The 17,307-nt window shown below is 42.0% G+C and overlaps 1 protein-coding gene across 1 annotated transcript in view; it reads left to right on the top strand.

The window, feature by feature from the left end:
* The window catches only part of ADAMTS17 (ADAM metallopeptidase with thrombospondin type 1 motif 17), a 192,710-nt gene that overhangs the window by 71,773 nt on the left and 103,630 nt on the right, over positions 1-17,307 (top strand). The window contains exon 8 of the mRNA XM_074880340.1: positions 2,546-2,651. Coding sequence (XP_074736441.1) covers positions 2,546-2,651 — 106 coding nt within the window. The remainder of the gene's footprint in view (positions 1-2,545; positions 2,652-17,307) is intronic.

Here is a 17,307-nt window from a genome sequence, read left to right on the forward strand (position 1 = left end):
TAACAAAAATATCCCTCCCCCTTCAGTAAAAGGGTACTTCAGCTGAGCTAGGTCAGTTTATTACAGAACTATGTTTGCTCATCCCCAAAAGGCAGAAAGATCTCCAGGAGCAACTTTTGCGTAGATGGTGGTTGTGCTCCAGGGTCATAGCCCACCATTGTGGGAAGAGCCTGGGCTGGGCAAGCTAATGAGTGAAGGGCAACTTAACAGCCCTCACTAGTTGTCCTCTCTGGTGGCGGGGGATCTGGATTACCAGCAGCTGATGGGCCATCACAGTTTTGTCTCCTGTGACAACACAGTGTGCTCCAGTGGAGAGGCAACTATGGAGTGGATTAGCAATTTGGCATGAAGCATCCTTCCTCGCAAGTACCCTGTTTCATGTATGCATGCTGGGAGAGGATTCAAAAACTTAAAAATGCACAAAGACACAAATCAAAAGAAGCAGAGGGTTGGCTGTGTCCCCTAATTGTTCCTTTTCATCTCTAGCTGCTGTGACTCAAACACTCAATTTTTGCTTCCCTTTAACCAAAATCTGGCAGTTCCTCTTAATCTCAGACCTTCTGCTATGGGTTTTACAATAAACTAACATTTTCCCAAACAGTTTTTTCCTTCTGCCAAAAGTATTCCCAGAAATTGCTGATCCAAAGTAGAGTTTGAAGCAAAAGACTGTTATTGGTGAGGGTGTTATTACTCATAAGTCACCATAAGGGTGCATGGTAGCAGATATAAATCAGGAGAAATATCTACTTCCCTTTCAGAAATCAACCAGAAATGTTTTGTGATCTTTAAAAGAAACAAAAAGCATGTTCATAGCCCAAGACACACTGCAGACACCTACAGCTGAGATTCTGTTCTATGACCCATTCGTTAGGCCCTCAGGTGTGAGGACTCAGGTTGCAATCTCTTTCTCAAAGTAATATATTACTTCCTGAGCAATTCCTTGACATCCTTAGGACTATTCTACAAGTAAAAAGTAAGTCAGTTTTAGAAGAGTGCAGAAATCCAGCCTTCTATGGTCATTGATTTAAAAAGATTAAATCTTGATTGAATTTTTTGCATGTGGTATGAATCTGGCCTTCTACAGTTAGCACTTTTAAAGTAGGCAAGTGTTAGTCTCTGATTTCTGCATGGTCTTCACTCTCTGCTGCTAGTGCTGAATTAAAAGGCCTATCCCTTCACTCAACCCAGAATCCCCCTGACAACAAATATCCATGTCCATATTGTTGCCAAAATGGCAATAAAAGCAGAACTGGACTTCTTCCAGGTCTAAAGTTTTATACCATTTTCACCCTGATAAACAGAGTTTTGTCAACTCTGACAGAAGGAAAAAAAAAAAAGAGATCATGTCTCCATTGCATGGTTGTGGTCTACTCATTAAAGGCAGCTTAGATCCTAGCTGCCCCTCTGTGAGAACAGTGTTATAGTGAGGAAATAAATTTCTTGTTAAATATAAGCAAATGTATATGCTGTGAAAAAAATTGAAATGCATTTGTGGAAGGTCTTAACACTTCCCCTTCTTCCAGCATGGCAGAAGGACATGTGAAACGATGGGATGAACTCCACCTTTAGGTTACTGCATGCTATCTGGAAATCTTGTTTTGTGTGTGCACTTGAACCATTTGTGTGGCTTTTGAGAGGTGCTCCTTTAGCAGTGGAGGATTTGTATAAATAGAGACATCCTTAGGCTCTGTCTTTAACCTTTGTGCATAACTCCCAATGGCTTAACTGCAGTTTCCAGGTGGCAGATGAAACAAAATCTCATCAGCAAATTGTCCTGTGCGTGGCCTGTGATGCCATCATAGCATTTCCAAGTACAATGGCACTTTCTGCGAGGGACAGTCTGGATGCAGGAAGGGCATATGAGAACTATTGTATTCCCATAGCAGAAGTTTCATGCCATAACTTCTGAATTCCTTTTTGAGTTCAGCCTACAACCACTTTTAGTGCCCACACAAACAGGCCTGGAGAGTACTCTGCAAATGTCCATGGGATCAAATCCTAAATTCCACTAAGTCATAGAAGACTTCTGCCACCTACATTGGCTTTGTGACTCACCATCAGGAGTTTGCCAGCTTTTCTGACTCTGCCACTCTTGCTTTCTTAAAGCAGGAAAATAAGGGAAAATGTAAGGTCTTTTCAGAGAGTCTCTGCTTTTATTGTTTTATTCCTTCTCCCCAACTTTATTCTGAAAACTGGGAGAACTCCATTTAAATGCTTAAGGCTACTTCACTGCATCTTCTAACATTGTAGTAGAGGGCATTAATAGACAAGCTTAGATTAATTTTTTGAGACAGTGAAATATATTTTCCAATGAAAGCAGTGAAGGTGAGTGTGTTTAGCTTGTTTCCTGTCTGACAAAATTCTAGACTGATTTTCCAACAGGACGATGAACAAAATACTCAGATGATTTTGTCTGCAAACTGCTCTAATATTTTTCATGCTGGGTGCATTTTTTATCGTTTTGGTTGAGTTACTGCTGTATGTTTTGAGTGAATGAGCTGTTTCAGAGATTCTGATAGGAACGTTCTCTGTGTTTCTGTTACAGGAATTGCTTACCTGGGAGGTGTCTGCAGTGCTAAGAGGAAGTGTGTTCTTGCTGAAGACAATGGTCTCAATCTGGCATTTACAATTGCACATGAACTTGGCCACAAGTAAGAACTTGTCCTTCTGTTTCTTTCTTTACTTATGCCACTGTAACATACTTTTATTTAAAGCCATGCAAGAGAAATTACTAGTGTGGCATGTTTGTTATGATTTCATAAGTCTAGCAGATTGATAAATAACTTAATTTTTAGGAGGCTTATGTAAATATTCATTTCAGCACATGTAAATCTTTCTATTTGATCTTCTCCTATTTTCTACATTATGTTTTGATTTTGAGTAGCACAAAGAGGCCTCATTCTCTTACGTGATTGATGGTAGTAGTTAGAGACAAATTCTGCTTTTGTTTACGCTGTAGAATAGGTCCACAAAAATGACATCAACTTCAAAATCTTTGAACTTGCTAAATTTTCTCTGAAGTTCAGTTGTCTATGTCAAGGATTTTAATAGTTAAATACTTTGGTAATGGTTTCATCTTTGCATGTGAAGTATTCTACTGCAGCTGAAATTGTGAACATCAGTATTTTGGAAATGCCCTTAAGCAGTATTATTTGATCAACAGAAAGAAATCATATAACTTGATCTATCAGCTCAATCACAGCTAACGAACACACTTTGAACAGTGACTGGAAAGAACAGCAAAGAACGTGATAATTCCTAGTCTGACAGAAATTTGCAGAATGAGATTACTGGGTACTTTCTGCAGGTGACTTTGAAGACTTTTTAAAGCTGCCTGTAAATATCCCACGGAGAGAAGAAAACAAAATTGTCTGGAAGAGTCACCTGCATCATCTTAGTGCAGTTAATGAGTTAACCCAAAGACCAGCATCCACATTCACTGCTATCCAGGCTAAGTGTAATATGCGCACACTTATAATAGTTACGAGCTTTTGTTGCTTTCGGTTGACATCTCTCTGGTTGCACTGTGTCACAGTTAGACTGTGTAAGGTACAGAATTAGACCAGGAACAAATTTATACAGAGGCAAGGACTGTACCTATGGGATTTTCAAGTACTCCTTCTTTTAGCCTCTTTGGATGGAAGGTGGGAAATCCCACCATTGTTCCTTTAATAAGAAGTTGTGCCTAAGTTTTGTCTGCACCCTTCTGGACTCCTACAGTTTATGTGTCATATCTTCCTTTCTGACTGTCAAAAGTGTTTGACAGCTAAGTCAGAACCAATGTACTGTGTTGAGATTCTGGCCAATCTCATTCCATGACAAATAATTATTTTATGGCAATATATTTCAAAGTTGCATGAAGGATATTTAGGTTACTACCAAAAATGACAAGATGAAAATGAATCTCCTGTTCACCCTTCAGTGACACCATGGGCAGCTGAGCCAAACCGAGGGTGGTTTCAGCAGAAATGAAGGACGTTTGGTTTTGGTTTTATTTAAATTGCATGCCAAGATGTTAAACTGAGCCTAAACTTAATAACAAATTAACCTGTGGGTAATGTTAAGGGAAATTCAGCACTCATCTTTAGATGGGCCAAGAGCAAGAGGGAAAAATACTTGAGCTGCAGAAAATCCAGCTGTGTAAAAGAGTGAGACTGGTCTGCCCCGGTGTTTGCCAAGTTTCTCAGCAGAGCTGTCAAGCTTCCTTCTAATAATGCCTTGCAAAAAATCTACAACATAAATAGGGGATGTAATGCTTTCAAATACAGCTCTCCATCTGTGCAGAAAATAACAAACTCCATTTTCTTTTCTGAGTGCAGTTTTAGAGGTAAGACCATAATGTCCTTTCTCTGCTGGTTTTCTTTCTTTCCCTCCATCTTGGAAAACTATTTCAAGAGGAGGATATGAGATGTCTAAAGGAGTTGACAGGGGGTGGCTTGGGTTCAGTACCCTGGAGGATCCGGACAGTGAGTATGTTATTATGCAGAGAATCTTCTGCTTCAGGATAGTCATAGATCCCATTGTGGGGAGAGATGGAGAACTTAAATGAAGATTGCAGGTGAAGAAGGACAAATGATAAAGGACGCTGCATTTTCTAGCAGAACTGTCTCACGAGCCACTTTACTGAAAGAGAAGAGACTAGAACAGGCTCGGGCAAGAGAGACTGGAAAGAGTCCTGAGTACCAGAGGGGTGTGAAGGGTCTGTAAGAGCCAGTCTAGGGACCTAAGGTGTCTGGGGCTGGGAAATGTAGTGCTCAGAAGGCATGTGAGCCAGGAGGCTCCAACTGAAGCAGGTTGGTTAGAAGGTTAAAGAAGCTACTGGCAGGATTCTGCTGCCACAGGTGTTTTGGGGACACATTCCAGGTTAGCCCATTTCACAATGAGTTGCATTTCTCTGTCACACACTGGAGCAAGCCCTCCAGCCTTTCTGTCCCCTCTTCCCTTGCTTAAGCCCAGCCATAAGCATGCACAATCAAACCCCAGTGTGCCAAATCAAAACAGAGGGAAAAAAATACCATCTCTCTCTCACCACCCAACCCGAGCATCAAAATCATCCCTCTCTACTGTCATCCACCAGTGGCCTAGTTACTTCTTTCAGAGTCTGGTCAACTTACTGGTGCTCTTCTGGCCTTCAAGTCAGCAGGAGTCTTTTCATTGACCTTACTAGGTGTCAGGCTCTTCCCTATTCTTCTGTTTTTAAACTGCAACAGGATGCTCTGAGCAGTCCTGTTTCAGCATGTCTTGTGCAAACAGAAGGATTGTTTGCAGACTTTACCTACAGACTCGTAGTTTTTAAGTGAAATGTAAGGAAACCCATTGTGGAGACGAAGAAGCTGATGTGAGATTCAGGTTTTAAAATGAAAACCAAGGAAAACTAGGTGCAAGTTTCTTAAAAAAAAAAAAAAATCCAATCAAAACTTACATCCGTACTGGCAAAAGTATAAATTTTGGAGACCCATAATTGTGAGCTTTACTGAAGGCTGATTTCCTTATGAGTGTAGAAAAGCTGAGATTTATTACTTCTTGCCCTAAGACTAACAAATGTCTGTGAAGATCACAAGACCAATTTGGCATTCACAGATAGGTTCTGATGTAGTCTTTGGAAAAAGTGAATGGATTACTAATTGATGTGTCAGATTTAGGAATCTGCCACTAATGTCATTTGGACTCACTGCAAAAAGCACTATTACGGACAGCTGCACTGTGAAAACATGGAGACATTAAATAGGTCCATTGCGGCGATGCTTATAGGTCCTATAAAAGTTAATCTGCAGGTTTAACCTATAGAGTTGTTGTTGCTTGATGATGGGGTGAGTGATATAACTTTTCTCTGTTGTATTTCTATCTTCAAATCTGGAGCAGTAATTTTGGTCCGTGGACACAAAGGGAGCATCCATTTGTATTTAGATACAATTTTTTCTTACAAAGAGTCCAGGAGAAGAATTTTGCTGTTACAAAATGGTAATAGGCAGGGTAGAGACCACTGAATATGTGATGAGGCTGCAAATCATAACCTTCTTACCATACAAGACAGGATCCTCAGCAAGCCACTTCCCTTCATTCAGCATGGGCAATAGCAGATGTCTTTTAAAATAACACACTTTAATGTAACCACTGTTGGTTGGATTTTATCCAGGGATTGCTGGGTGGAGTACTGTGTTCTGACCTACACAAAAGGGAAGACACAGAGACCACAGTGGGCCCTGAAGTCTTAAAAAGTCGAAGTCCAAGGTCTTCGTATTGTAAACAGCTTAATATGCTGAATACTTTCTTATTCTCATCTTTCCTCAGACTAGCAGGGCATCTCCATCAGTATGACCTTGAAAATGCCCTACTGTTGTCATCAGGATCCTGAATGGTCCTTCCCTCCTCCTCCTCCATGAACTGCACCAGTGTGAAGCTAATCTGAGATTCATACCCCAAAGACCACCCTGAACAGCTGTGACTTTTGGGAAAATAGTGCCACTTCCCCCTCCCCTGGTTCTCTTTTTGCCTACAGCAGTGTCATTGTTACCATTTTCAAGTCATTCTCCAAAGAAAAAGGCAAATAAGCCTTTTAAACAAAAGCTGGGATTCATCCTTATATCCGTTATCCCCTAAATGAAGCGGGTGTGCTGTAGCCAGTGGTTTTTCAGGACAACAATGCCAGCTTTGTTGCCATTCCTGTTTCTTTCAACAGCCTCAGCTTTCCTGTTGTGGGATGCGGGGCAGGCTTGGGTGAGGAGGGAAGATTCCCATTCATGAGCTAGCGGAACCTGGCACTGCCTAGATGGTGAGAGAATAGCTGGAGGTGGTATGGCTGGAAGCCACACCATGTCAGATGCCCTTAAGAAAGTGAATCAAAATCAACTGACAATAAGCAAGATGCAGTCTGTTGCCAACAGTCTGAAACCGCACGGCCTCAAACTTGAAGCTGAAACAGATGAGGACAAAAATGAGTCCAAAGGTAAGAAGCCTATAGTGCACAAACCAAACACCTCTGGAATCAGGCAGGAGAAGAGGTTAAAATCAGCAGGTTTCTGTCCAGTATGATTATTTGCTTTAGATGTTAAGTGTTGATAGATGTAGCTTGGTTAAAATTACTTTAGGGTGCATAATTATTTGTTGCATAATTAAGTATAGCCTTTGTGATGTGTCTCAAGCAATAGTGGTGTTGCAGGTAAGGGAGAAGCACTGTCTGGATGTTCCCTTTGTGGCCTGAGATTTATGCTAATAGACTTGTGAATAAGACCACCTGCCTGGTCTGTCTAGTGCAGCACCCAGCAGAGAGAGTGTTATGCAAATAGTTGTAAGGCAGAATGAAAATATTGCAGGCTGAAAGGGAATGTGCAATGAGCAGATCCAAGAGGCACAGAATAACGCCCTGTGACAATTTACTCTGGGAAAGCCAGGTCAGTGTGGTGCAGGCATACAGGCTTAATTCCTAAGAACCAAACAGGAAATTAACAGCCCCCCCTTCTCCCCCACCTTGCAATTTAGAAAGTTTTGGTCATAATGCATTTTAAAAATGAAGTTTCATGTGAAAGCTGAGGACCACCACAGTGAATAGGACACAGATCTGAGCAGTCAGGTAGTGCTGCAGAGTGCACACGGTGCTGATATAAAACTGTTTTTTTTTCTTAAGCAGTCTCTTTTGTGATTCCAGTCAGAGCAGTGCCGGCAGCAATGGAGCCAGCCAGCCAAATCATGGTGGTGGTGCAAGGGGAGTGGTTCTGGAAATGATATAAAAACAGGGGGACCTTTGCTACAAATTCTCTCATTTTATTCTGGGATTATAACATTTAGGTGCAGGATGTGGGAGCTAAGAAAAAAACCAACAACCCTCTTTGTCCTTTTTTAGAGCAGTGCACCGTAGTCTAGCCTTGAACACACAGCTCTACTGATGTAGGCAGCTCAGTGTAGTTTCTATCCTGGCTGACTTTAAACATTAACTCTATTTTTCAAAAAAGCTCACATTTGAGCTTCTTTTTCTGCCCTGTGTTGCTCTTTTGACCATCTGCATTGTAATGATGGCAAATGCAAGGATTTCTTCGTAGCATTTGTAAAGAGCTAGTTTTCAGAAGGATGAGCAAAGCAACCAGTAGGATCCTTGAGTGTTATGGTGCTGACAGCGAGATCAGTCACAGAAAAGAAGGCAGACCTTGCAACTGCTGTTTGAAGTGTAGTGGAGGCATGAGTTACTCCCACATTTATCAGGCAGGTTCTGCCTGACCTGAATTTCTGTGGAACGTTTTTTTTCATTGCTATTGCAAAAGTAGACCAATTAATTGCCAGGAAGCAATCCCCAGATTACTTCTTGCCTCCCAAAAGACATTAAAACCAACATTACTAAAGTTGCAGAATCAAACATGTAGAAGTACCAAAGTCTCAGTTTCTGGATTATCTGGACAATTTTAACTCTAGTCCCTCTGTCCTGCAAGTGAGGCCAAATTTCTATGGGTGGGGTAGTATTTCAGCATGTAGTTAAAAACTCTAGCTTAACACATGCCCATAGGCATCTTATTCACTCCTGTGCATGAATGTTTTACTAGAGAGAGACCTTGCAAAGAGGTGCCCATCTTGGGCTTGTAGGGTAGTATCCATTTATGTGATGGCTCAGAGATGCAGCCTGTGGCTGGCAGGATCTGTCTGGTGACTGGATAAACCTCTCCAATGGCACTGCTGGCAGTTTGGATGTAGATTCTGTCTTGTGGTAGAGAGCTGTGGCACAGTCTCCTCTGTGCCTTTGTAAAACCCTGTGTGGCTGTTTTGACCATGTTGCAAAAGACAATGTGTTGGAACTCGCATGTCTGCATTTGTAGGGGTTGAAAATCAAGGTCAGTTGGATCCCAAGGAGGGCTGGAGCCAGAGGCAATCCCATGCAAGCTTTACTCTAGCCAGCTCAGGTACTAGTCCCTGTTGCTGCCCCAAGACTTCCTGAGTAGCTGGGTAGTTTGATTCAGGCAGTTACTGCCCCAGCTATATTCAACTAGTGCCAGCACTCTCCATTTTAAGTCTCACAGGAGTATGTCACTGTTCCAATATATTGCAGTCTCAGGATTACTGGGAGTGACTGACTGCCATGTAGACATACCCTGAGGCTGGCCAAAAATGCTGGCAACAGTCCGTACCCACCCTGGAGCTGCTAATTTTATTTTCTGCCATTTGTGTTGTAAATCTGTTGTGGAATGTCTCTCTCTGTTCCCAGGCTCCCTTTTCTTGTTCCCCTCCTCCCAGGTTTCATTCTTCTTCCACAGATAATTGCAAGCACATTTTCACAGTTAAGTTGCCCTTCTCTGTACAACTTCGAAAGGACATAATGGAACACTGCCTATTTCATTATATATGTTTGTACATTGGAATTGATATGATCTAGTCAAAGCAATTATTTAATAACATACTCTAGTTTTGAGAAAGAACGAAGTATAGCCTAATATTTCAGGAGATGCTTCTTTCACTTTTGCTAACACACTGAGGGGTCTGTTTTAGATTAAAAAAATTCTTATGTACCTAAGTAGCTTGATATTAGTAGCTTGGTAATAGCTTTTTGAAAACTGTGTACTAAATCAGTCAAAAGGAAGCAGAGATCAAAGACAGATATAGGTCTAAACATATGTAAAAAAAAAAAAAAAAAATTAGGGGAGACTTCTGCAAGCATGGATGGTTTGACCTGAGGAAGAGGTAGTGATGGAGCACCACTAAGCAGAAGGTGTGTTTGCCCAACATAATACAGAACATGATACCCAAGGAAGTTAATTTGAATCCCAGAAGTAGAATATTCCTGTTGTATTAAACTTGTCTGGGCAAGTTGTTTTTTTCAATGACAGTAGGATATCACATAGAGAAAAATTGCATAAAGAAAATTACATACAGAAATCACATAAAGAAAAAGAAGATTGGGAAGGAGAAATGGAGAGGTTCGAGTAGTATCATGTGCCAGACTCTGGATAATAGGCCTGGGTTTGGGTGGGGTTTTTGAGTTTTATGTAAAACTACAAGATATGTACAGGTATGGAACCTGCTAATCCTAGCGTGGTGGTGGGGTACCTTCCCTCTATCATGCATATCATTTCTCACCCTTGTATCTTCCAAGTTTGATAGTTTATTTATAGTGTTGGAGTGTAACCACATTGGAACTGGGCGTGGGAATGTCCACTTCCCATTGCTTTCTGGACTTGTGGCAAGGAGTAGTGTGGTTCTGGGCAAAGGTTTCTATGGTTTTACTCTACACTTTGTGAAGGATGTTTGTGTAATCCCTAGTGAAGCAATGTTCTCTTGCAGTCCCTCTAATTTCTTTGGTTTTGAGCATCTTGTACAGCTTTATTTAACATAAAACTGCACCAAACAGGAAAACAACAGTCATTTAGAAACTCCCAGACAACACCATTTTCATTTAATCAATAGCTTTATGGCTTTGCCAGCTATGTCTTTTTTTTTTGAAGGCTTATTCTGCTGAGTAAGTCAAGGCCGTGTTAAATAGCTGGGCCATAATGATTTGGCAAATCTTGCATATGCTTCCTGCTACAAGGGTTCTGGTTTCATACTTCATTGGCTTTGCTGGCAACAGCCTAGTGCACCCAGTGACCCAAAACATAGGGACAGTAAAAGTCCCCATTGTGCAACCTCTACAGTACACACCAACACAGGAAATATTAAGTTTGCAAGTACCATTTACCAAATAATAATTTGTTTTTATACAAGAGCAGCAATCTAGCGGAAATATTTACTTTTCCACTAGCAGTTGGGTTCCAATAGCCTGTAACCCATGCTGTCTGCCTGGCCTGCTGCGTTCAACAGGTTCCAGGTGAAAATGACTGCAGAGCTGGGGAAGGTGATAAATCCCAGACTGTCACTTGGAAAAGCCTTTGGTAGTAACTCAGCAGCAGCAATGCCAGTGGAAATGTTGCGTCTGAAAATGTGGTTCCCTTTACTGTTGTGTCAGTGGAAGGCTGCACTGTAGTGAAACCAAGTTGGCTGCCTCTTGGCCAACAGTTGTGTTGGGGAATAAAATTCAGAAAAAAGAGTTTACTAGACAAATGAAATAAACAGGCCTGCTTTGTTCTCACTGATCCCTTTCCATTTGCAAAACCCTCCCTACATCTGATGCTGGGCCTCTTTCCATTGCTGGATCCAAACCAGCAGGGAGTTTTGTCATCTATGTCTTTACTTGAACCCCAGTTTCCAAAAAAGAGAAGAATAACCCACAGTTTTCTCAGTTTTCTGCTGAGGTAAAACAAATCAAAGCAAAAGGAGTCTGACCATAATGGGTTGTTCTCACTTGCTTGAAAAGTTTCCTTCCCGCTGAGCTCTAACTAGCTTAGGGTATTGAGTCTTAAAAGTGAGCATTACTGTACCTTCTTTATCTGCTCCAAAGTCCACTGAGACGCTTTTGTATGCCAGATCTTATTCCCATATGAGACAGTTTGACCTTTCAGAAATTTTTGATGTCTGCCCTCTGGTAGCTGACTCTTACCTGCCAGTGAGAGTCCAAAGCCTGCCTGTCTCTTCCAGCTGCTACCAACTGGGCTCCCTTCCTACCACCCTGCTGTTTGCCAGCATCATTCTGGAGATAGCTAATGAAGTGGCGGGTTTCTAATCTAGTGTTTTAAATATTCATTTTCATTATATACATTAAAACTAGACAGGGTAAAGAAATGTTCCCTAGGAACAGTTTAGATAGTCCTTATACTTAGGAGAAGTATCTTTCCTTCAGAGGAAAAGCACAACTTCCTTTCTTCCTCTCAAAAACACAACCACTAGGACTTTTCAGCGGGTAAATTCTTTTCTGTCTACCGCCTCTTTTATCTCAGGTAAAGCTGCTTGCTATGTAATATAGGATAGATTTAGCCTGAGAGGGCAGGATTCTTCCCTAGTATCCATCATGAGCCAGCATGGTCATCAATGGTCAATTTTTGATCAAAATGCAGATTACCTGGATTTAGTAGCTTTACAGTAATGTGGCCAACTGGCTTTTCTTACAGGAGCATTATAATAATGACTTGTCTTCTGCTTTTCTGCTTGTGTGCACAAGCATCAACTCCCATCTACTCATTTTGTCATCCTCTCCATTGGGTATATTTTTTTACTACTTTCTCCATTATTTCACTCTGTTATTGACACCTTTTCAATACTAATCCAGATACAACCCTGAAGCTCCTCTCCATTCAAAGAAAAAAAAAAGCAACTTGTTTGTTTAGAAAAATGTAGTCATATTTTCTTTTTATACCTTGAGTACCACAATACATGCCTGCAGCTCATTCTGTAATTTTTATGGTGTTTGTTGAAGTAACCATACCAGGTTTGCGAAGTGTGTTATTGCAGGCAACACCTCTGAGTATGATGTACAGAATCACATGAGAAAAACTCCTACATGGTCTCCAGAAAGCCATCAGCAGTTAAATGACATGTATGCTGCACCTCTTATCAGCTAAAGACCCTCTAAAGAGATATCTTCTTATGAAGATAACAGATTTTTTTGTTTCTCTGTAATTTGTCTTCACATTAACATATTCAAGCCAAAATTATTCAAAGCAAGAGTATTTCTTTTCAAGTAGCTTTTTACTTTCTTCATGTGGCATTCTTAGGCAATATGAAAGCAAACTTGGCTTCATTAGCCTTGAGGTTTGCAGGCAACCAGGCACGCCCACTACCCAAAGAATTCCACTTCAGTATTGGTCTGAACATATCATTTCCAAATTGCTTTGATACCAAGCCATAATTTGCAACGTTCCTGTTTGATATCAAGTCTCTCCCTGCTGATCAAATGATTGAGACTAAGTGAGATAGCGTGCTGAGCTTTTAAAATCATTTATGAACAGCCAAGGCCAGATGGTTCTGGGATTATGAATTATTTTCCCAGCTGCACCATTATGACATATCCCAAGAGTTTAAGGAGCTGGTATATAGGAGCAGCATTACAGGAAACAAAGTTTCTGTAAGGATGGGGAGCACTCCTGAGTGATGGAAGTGGCTGTGACAAGGATACCACTGAGAATGCCATGTCCTTATAGGAAATGTCTTCAGCTGAACTACTGCAGACTGATCCATTGCTAGATTATAACTGCAACTAGTAGAATTGGATCATGCATTTCCTGTGCAACTTTTTTTCTAGACAGTTGGGGGTTTTTCTCATTCTTGCAAGCAAAAGAGGGCACCCAGGCTTGTTACTGTTCACTACAGTCACCTGTCTTTTTAGTGAATCAGTGTAAGAGGGTCACATAGGATAGATTTCTTCTTGCACTGAATCTGCAAGCCCACAGTGATTGGCAGCGTAGACCAAGAAAGAAGAATAAAAGAAAGGGGCTGAAAAATACTTCGTTCTGTGAAAAGGACTTCTTGCTGTTCTGGGAGCCATAAAGCATGTATCCACTGGCTTGTCTGGGGACTTCAGAAGACTTGATGCTGGTAGAATTATATGTGTATATATATATATATATTACAGTTACTTCACACCTCTTCGTCTTTTGATATTGGCTGTCTCCTCATTCCCACCTCCAGGAATGGAGAATTCATCTCCCAGTGTGGGGAAGGCAGCCAGCATTCCTGACTCCTACAGTGCACTTCCCAGGCTGCCCCGCTTCCCCCAGCACTCGGCAGTGGGTGGCTTCCTGATGGGATAGAGTGTGGGACATTCGTGGTTACTTGTGTTACACATATTTGCCAAATATGCTCCAATGTCTCTCACTTCCTGCATTTCTTTTAGGGTGTCTTGTGTTGCATCTCTTCATTCAGGTTTGACCCTCAGTCATTAATGTAGTTGACTGGAGGCTTTCACAGGAGTTTTGGAAAAGTGCACTCAAATGGTTGCATGCAAGAGCTTCCCCTTAGGTTGCTAACACTTTGAGTGACAGCCTCATCAGCCGTTCTTACTGAGCTTTTGTTTCTTCCTTAGTGGGTGGGAAATCTCACCCAGCTATCCCAGGGTTTTGTCTTTTTTCCACCCTACAATTTATATTCCTTTTTCATCTTCTGAGGAAATGCATGTCACATTTTCTGAGGTCTCATTCTCACCCACTTCAGGCAGTGCTGAAAACAAACAGCTTGTTGCCCTTCAGCATGTTACTTCTGCGATGCACCAGGGTGCTTTCTGCATGCAAGGAGCTACAGATGGAGCACAGCAACCTCTGCTCACCAGAAAAGAGAAATGAGCAGTCTCTCTGCCCACCACTGTTTCATTCATAGTCACTGTGCTCCTTCTGCCACAATTGCCTGTTTTCTGAATCCAGACTGAAGCAAGTGAGCGAGCGAGTATTTTTTATTTCCAGGAAATAGATTAAATCTTTTGGAGGGCAAGGAAACAGCTTAGTGCATACATTTTCATGGGGCCATTACCCTTTGGCCCTCGGATAACTTTATTCTTGCTTTAGGGTTACAGCGCAGCTGTGATCATGACAAATAGCCAGTGTCTCTTCATTGACAGCTTGAGAGAAGTGATTCCCAGTAAAGAGGCCCTGGCGCATGTTTTACAATGAGCGTGTTTTACAATGAGCATGTTTTACAATGTTTGATATATCTCTGTTCACCTCTTCAACAGGGATTGGACTGTTAAAGCGGTCCTTGTCTCTTACCGATGCTGTTGTGTTAGAAACCTGCTGCCTCTGTGTGTTGTGGGCATCTATCAAGGCACATGAAAGAGTTTAGAAATGCTGAGCATCTGGTTGGATGACTGTCATGGAGATGGGGTAGTGCTCTGGGCATGTGAAGGGGCCAGGAGTCTACATGCTGTGTGATGTTAAGGCCCAATAGGGCTAAAAAAGAAAGGCTGCAGTGGAAGCCATTGTATGCTCTGATCAACATGAAAGATAGTGAAATTGTTACTGTAAGCGCAAGTGTGCTGAGCTCCTGAGCCTGCTGGGAGAGTGTGAGGGCAGAGAAGGAGCATTCTGAGCTCTGGGCAGTCATTCCCATGTGATGTTGGGCAGTGCTCATGTGGTTGGATTCATTGCACAAGCCTTTCCTGCATCTCCATTGCCTGCGTAGGTTGAGGTGGGTCCCTGCTGCGTCAGCACGGTCAGACTGGACCACTATGGCCACTTTTGAGTCCTTATGCAGTGGGGGAGTGGCCATTACACACTTACCCCTGATAACTGGGAGTTGTACCTTACTTTACATCTTTAAAAGTCATCTTTCAGAGAGACAGGATTCTAAACAGAACAAGACCCCACCTGTGCTGAGAGAGTTGGTCCTGAATGGTTTACACTGTGCTGTGTAATCACAGTCCTTTCTGAGTCTGAGTGCATACTACTGCTGGAGCTACTCAGGGGGACAGCTCTTACGTTTAAAGATTTGTATTGGATACTACATGGGACTTGGAAAGGAGTGAGCATTAAGATCAGAAGGAAGAAGGGTGTTTTCCTGAGGTAACGCTACCTCTTCAGTGTGGAGTTTCCACCAAGGTTATTTGTCCATATGTTGATCAACTTTAGCTTTTTCTAGGACTTTGTATTTGGTGGAGCACTCATTTTTCTGCCACAAAGTACACGACTTCCTGCAGTCTCAGAAGCTGCTGATTCTTGCCAGAAACACTGTGAAGCTTTTTCAGGAAAAGGTTGCTATGCTGGGATCGCATCCTACAAATTAGATTGTGGAGGCAGGCCATTGGAACGGTAAGTGTTCGGTTGCATTGCAACTGGATTCCTTCATCTTACCAAACGTCTTGGAATACATCAGGCAATGCCTCCTTACTGTGAATCAGCCACTCTGCAAAAGAGGCAAGGATTCTCCAGAGAGAATCGCATGAGCAAATGTCCGCTGGAAAAAGTAGTCAGTAGTGTGAACATGTGATATTATTGCTGGGGAGAAGATCATAAGATGATTCACCCTGTTCTTCATGGCCTTGGTCTCACTTCATTCAAACCATATAAAAGGGCTGTCGTTGATGTCAGTGGGCTTTGGCCAGCTCTGTTACAGGTATCCAGGACCATGTGAGCAGAAGGCTTTTAGATGAAATGTTCGAGCGAGTAAAAGGCCACACTGCCTGTTCCTGCCATGTCAGTCTCTCATGTGTGCTATCTGTCCCTTGCGGCACAAGCTCATGCTTGCTGCTTCCAGATTCCATGGCAAAAGAACTAATTCTTTTTAAATGAAAACCATATCATAAAGGGCTGGATCTGTCATGCAGCTGAATAAACCACAGCTTTCCACACTGTTATTCACCATAGGCATTCGTGTGTTCTCACTCGCTGTTGTTGACTTCTTGGCTGTTTGATGAGTAGATAACCATATAAAATATCTGGTTACTTCATTACTGGAGAGTGACATAAACTTGGTTATGAAAACAAGAGTCCAGTAGCCATGGCTCCCTTTAAATGTCTCTTCTGATTAAAAAAACCCAATAGTTCAGCACCCATCCTGAACACCCCTGTTCTAGGTAACATTATGTACACAATGACCATCTTTCATTACTTCAAATGCTTTAAGTAGGGTTATCTCCCTTTCTTCATCACAGCTTCCCAAAGTACCTCCTGACAGCTTCTGAAATAGTCAAGATATATTTAAGCCACTGTGTTTACATGTTTGAAAAGCACAAGGTAAAAAAGCCTGTTTTCCATTAATCCAACGGTCTTAGTGACCGTTGTTTTTGTAAGAAGGTTATGCAAGCTGTTTCATTGCCTCCTCCCCCAGCTCAGCTCACCTCAGCGTTTCCCCAGCATTTGTTAGTTTGCCCTCCATCCAAGCCTTACTTGGACTCCCTGCTGACCCCTCTTGGCTATCTCTGCCTCTCTTCGGTTGCTTTGCGGATGCATCACCTTCCTAGGTCACTGCCTTAAACTTACTGTCCTCATTTTGCACTGCAGCTCCAATTATAATTCCAGCCCTAATGAGCAACCCCGTTTCACTTCTGCCTCTGTTATGCCTTTATTCTCAACTGATTGGAAACCTCATAACTTGCAAGATATCAGCATTTTATATTGAAATGTTAAACATGTTGAACCAGTTCAGAAGTAGGCATCTTTCCAGTGATGCAGCTTCAATTTCAAACGTTAATAAAAATTCCTAACATTGAATTTGATTTGGGACTGGATGGCTCACAGGCTTGATTATGTGATGTACTGTCTCCCACTTCTAAGTTGCTGGTTCAAATCCAGCCCAAGTCAGTAGCTGCTGAGAACTGTTGACGTACGTTCTCCACTTAGTGACCTATATTGATGTGAGTTTAATGGCCGTGTTCAATGCTCTCGGCTGTCAGCCACGCACCCCATATATACGCACCACTTCCATACCAGCATCTTCCTTTGTGGTTGAGATTGGATGGACTATAGAGGCAGGACTCCCTTCTCAACCATTCATGGAGACCTGATAGGAAGTGGGAAAGGGGAGGAATTTTGT

This window comes from Strix uralensis, chromosome 11, assembly GCF_047716275.1.
Source record: "Strix uralensis isolate ZFMK-TIS-50842 chromosome 11, bStrUra1, whole genome shotgun sequence".
NCBI lineage: Eukaryota > Metazoa > Chordata > Aves > Strigiformes > Strigidae > Strix > Strix uralensis.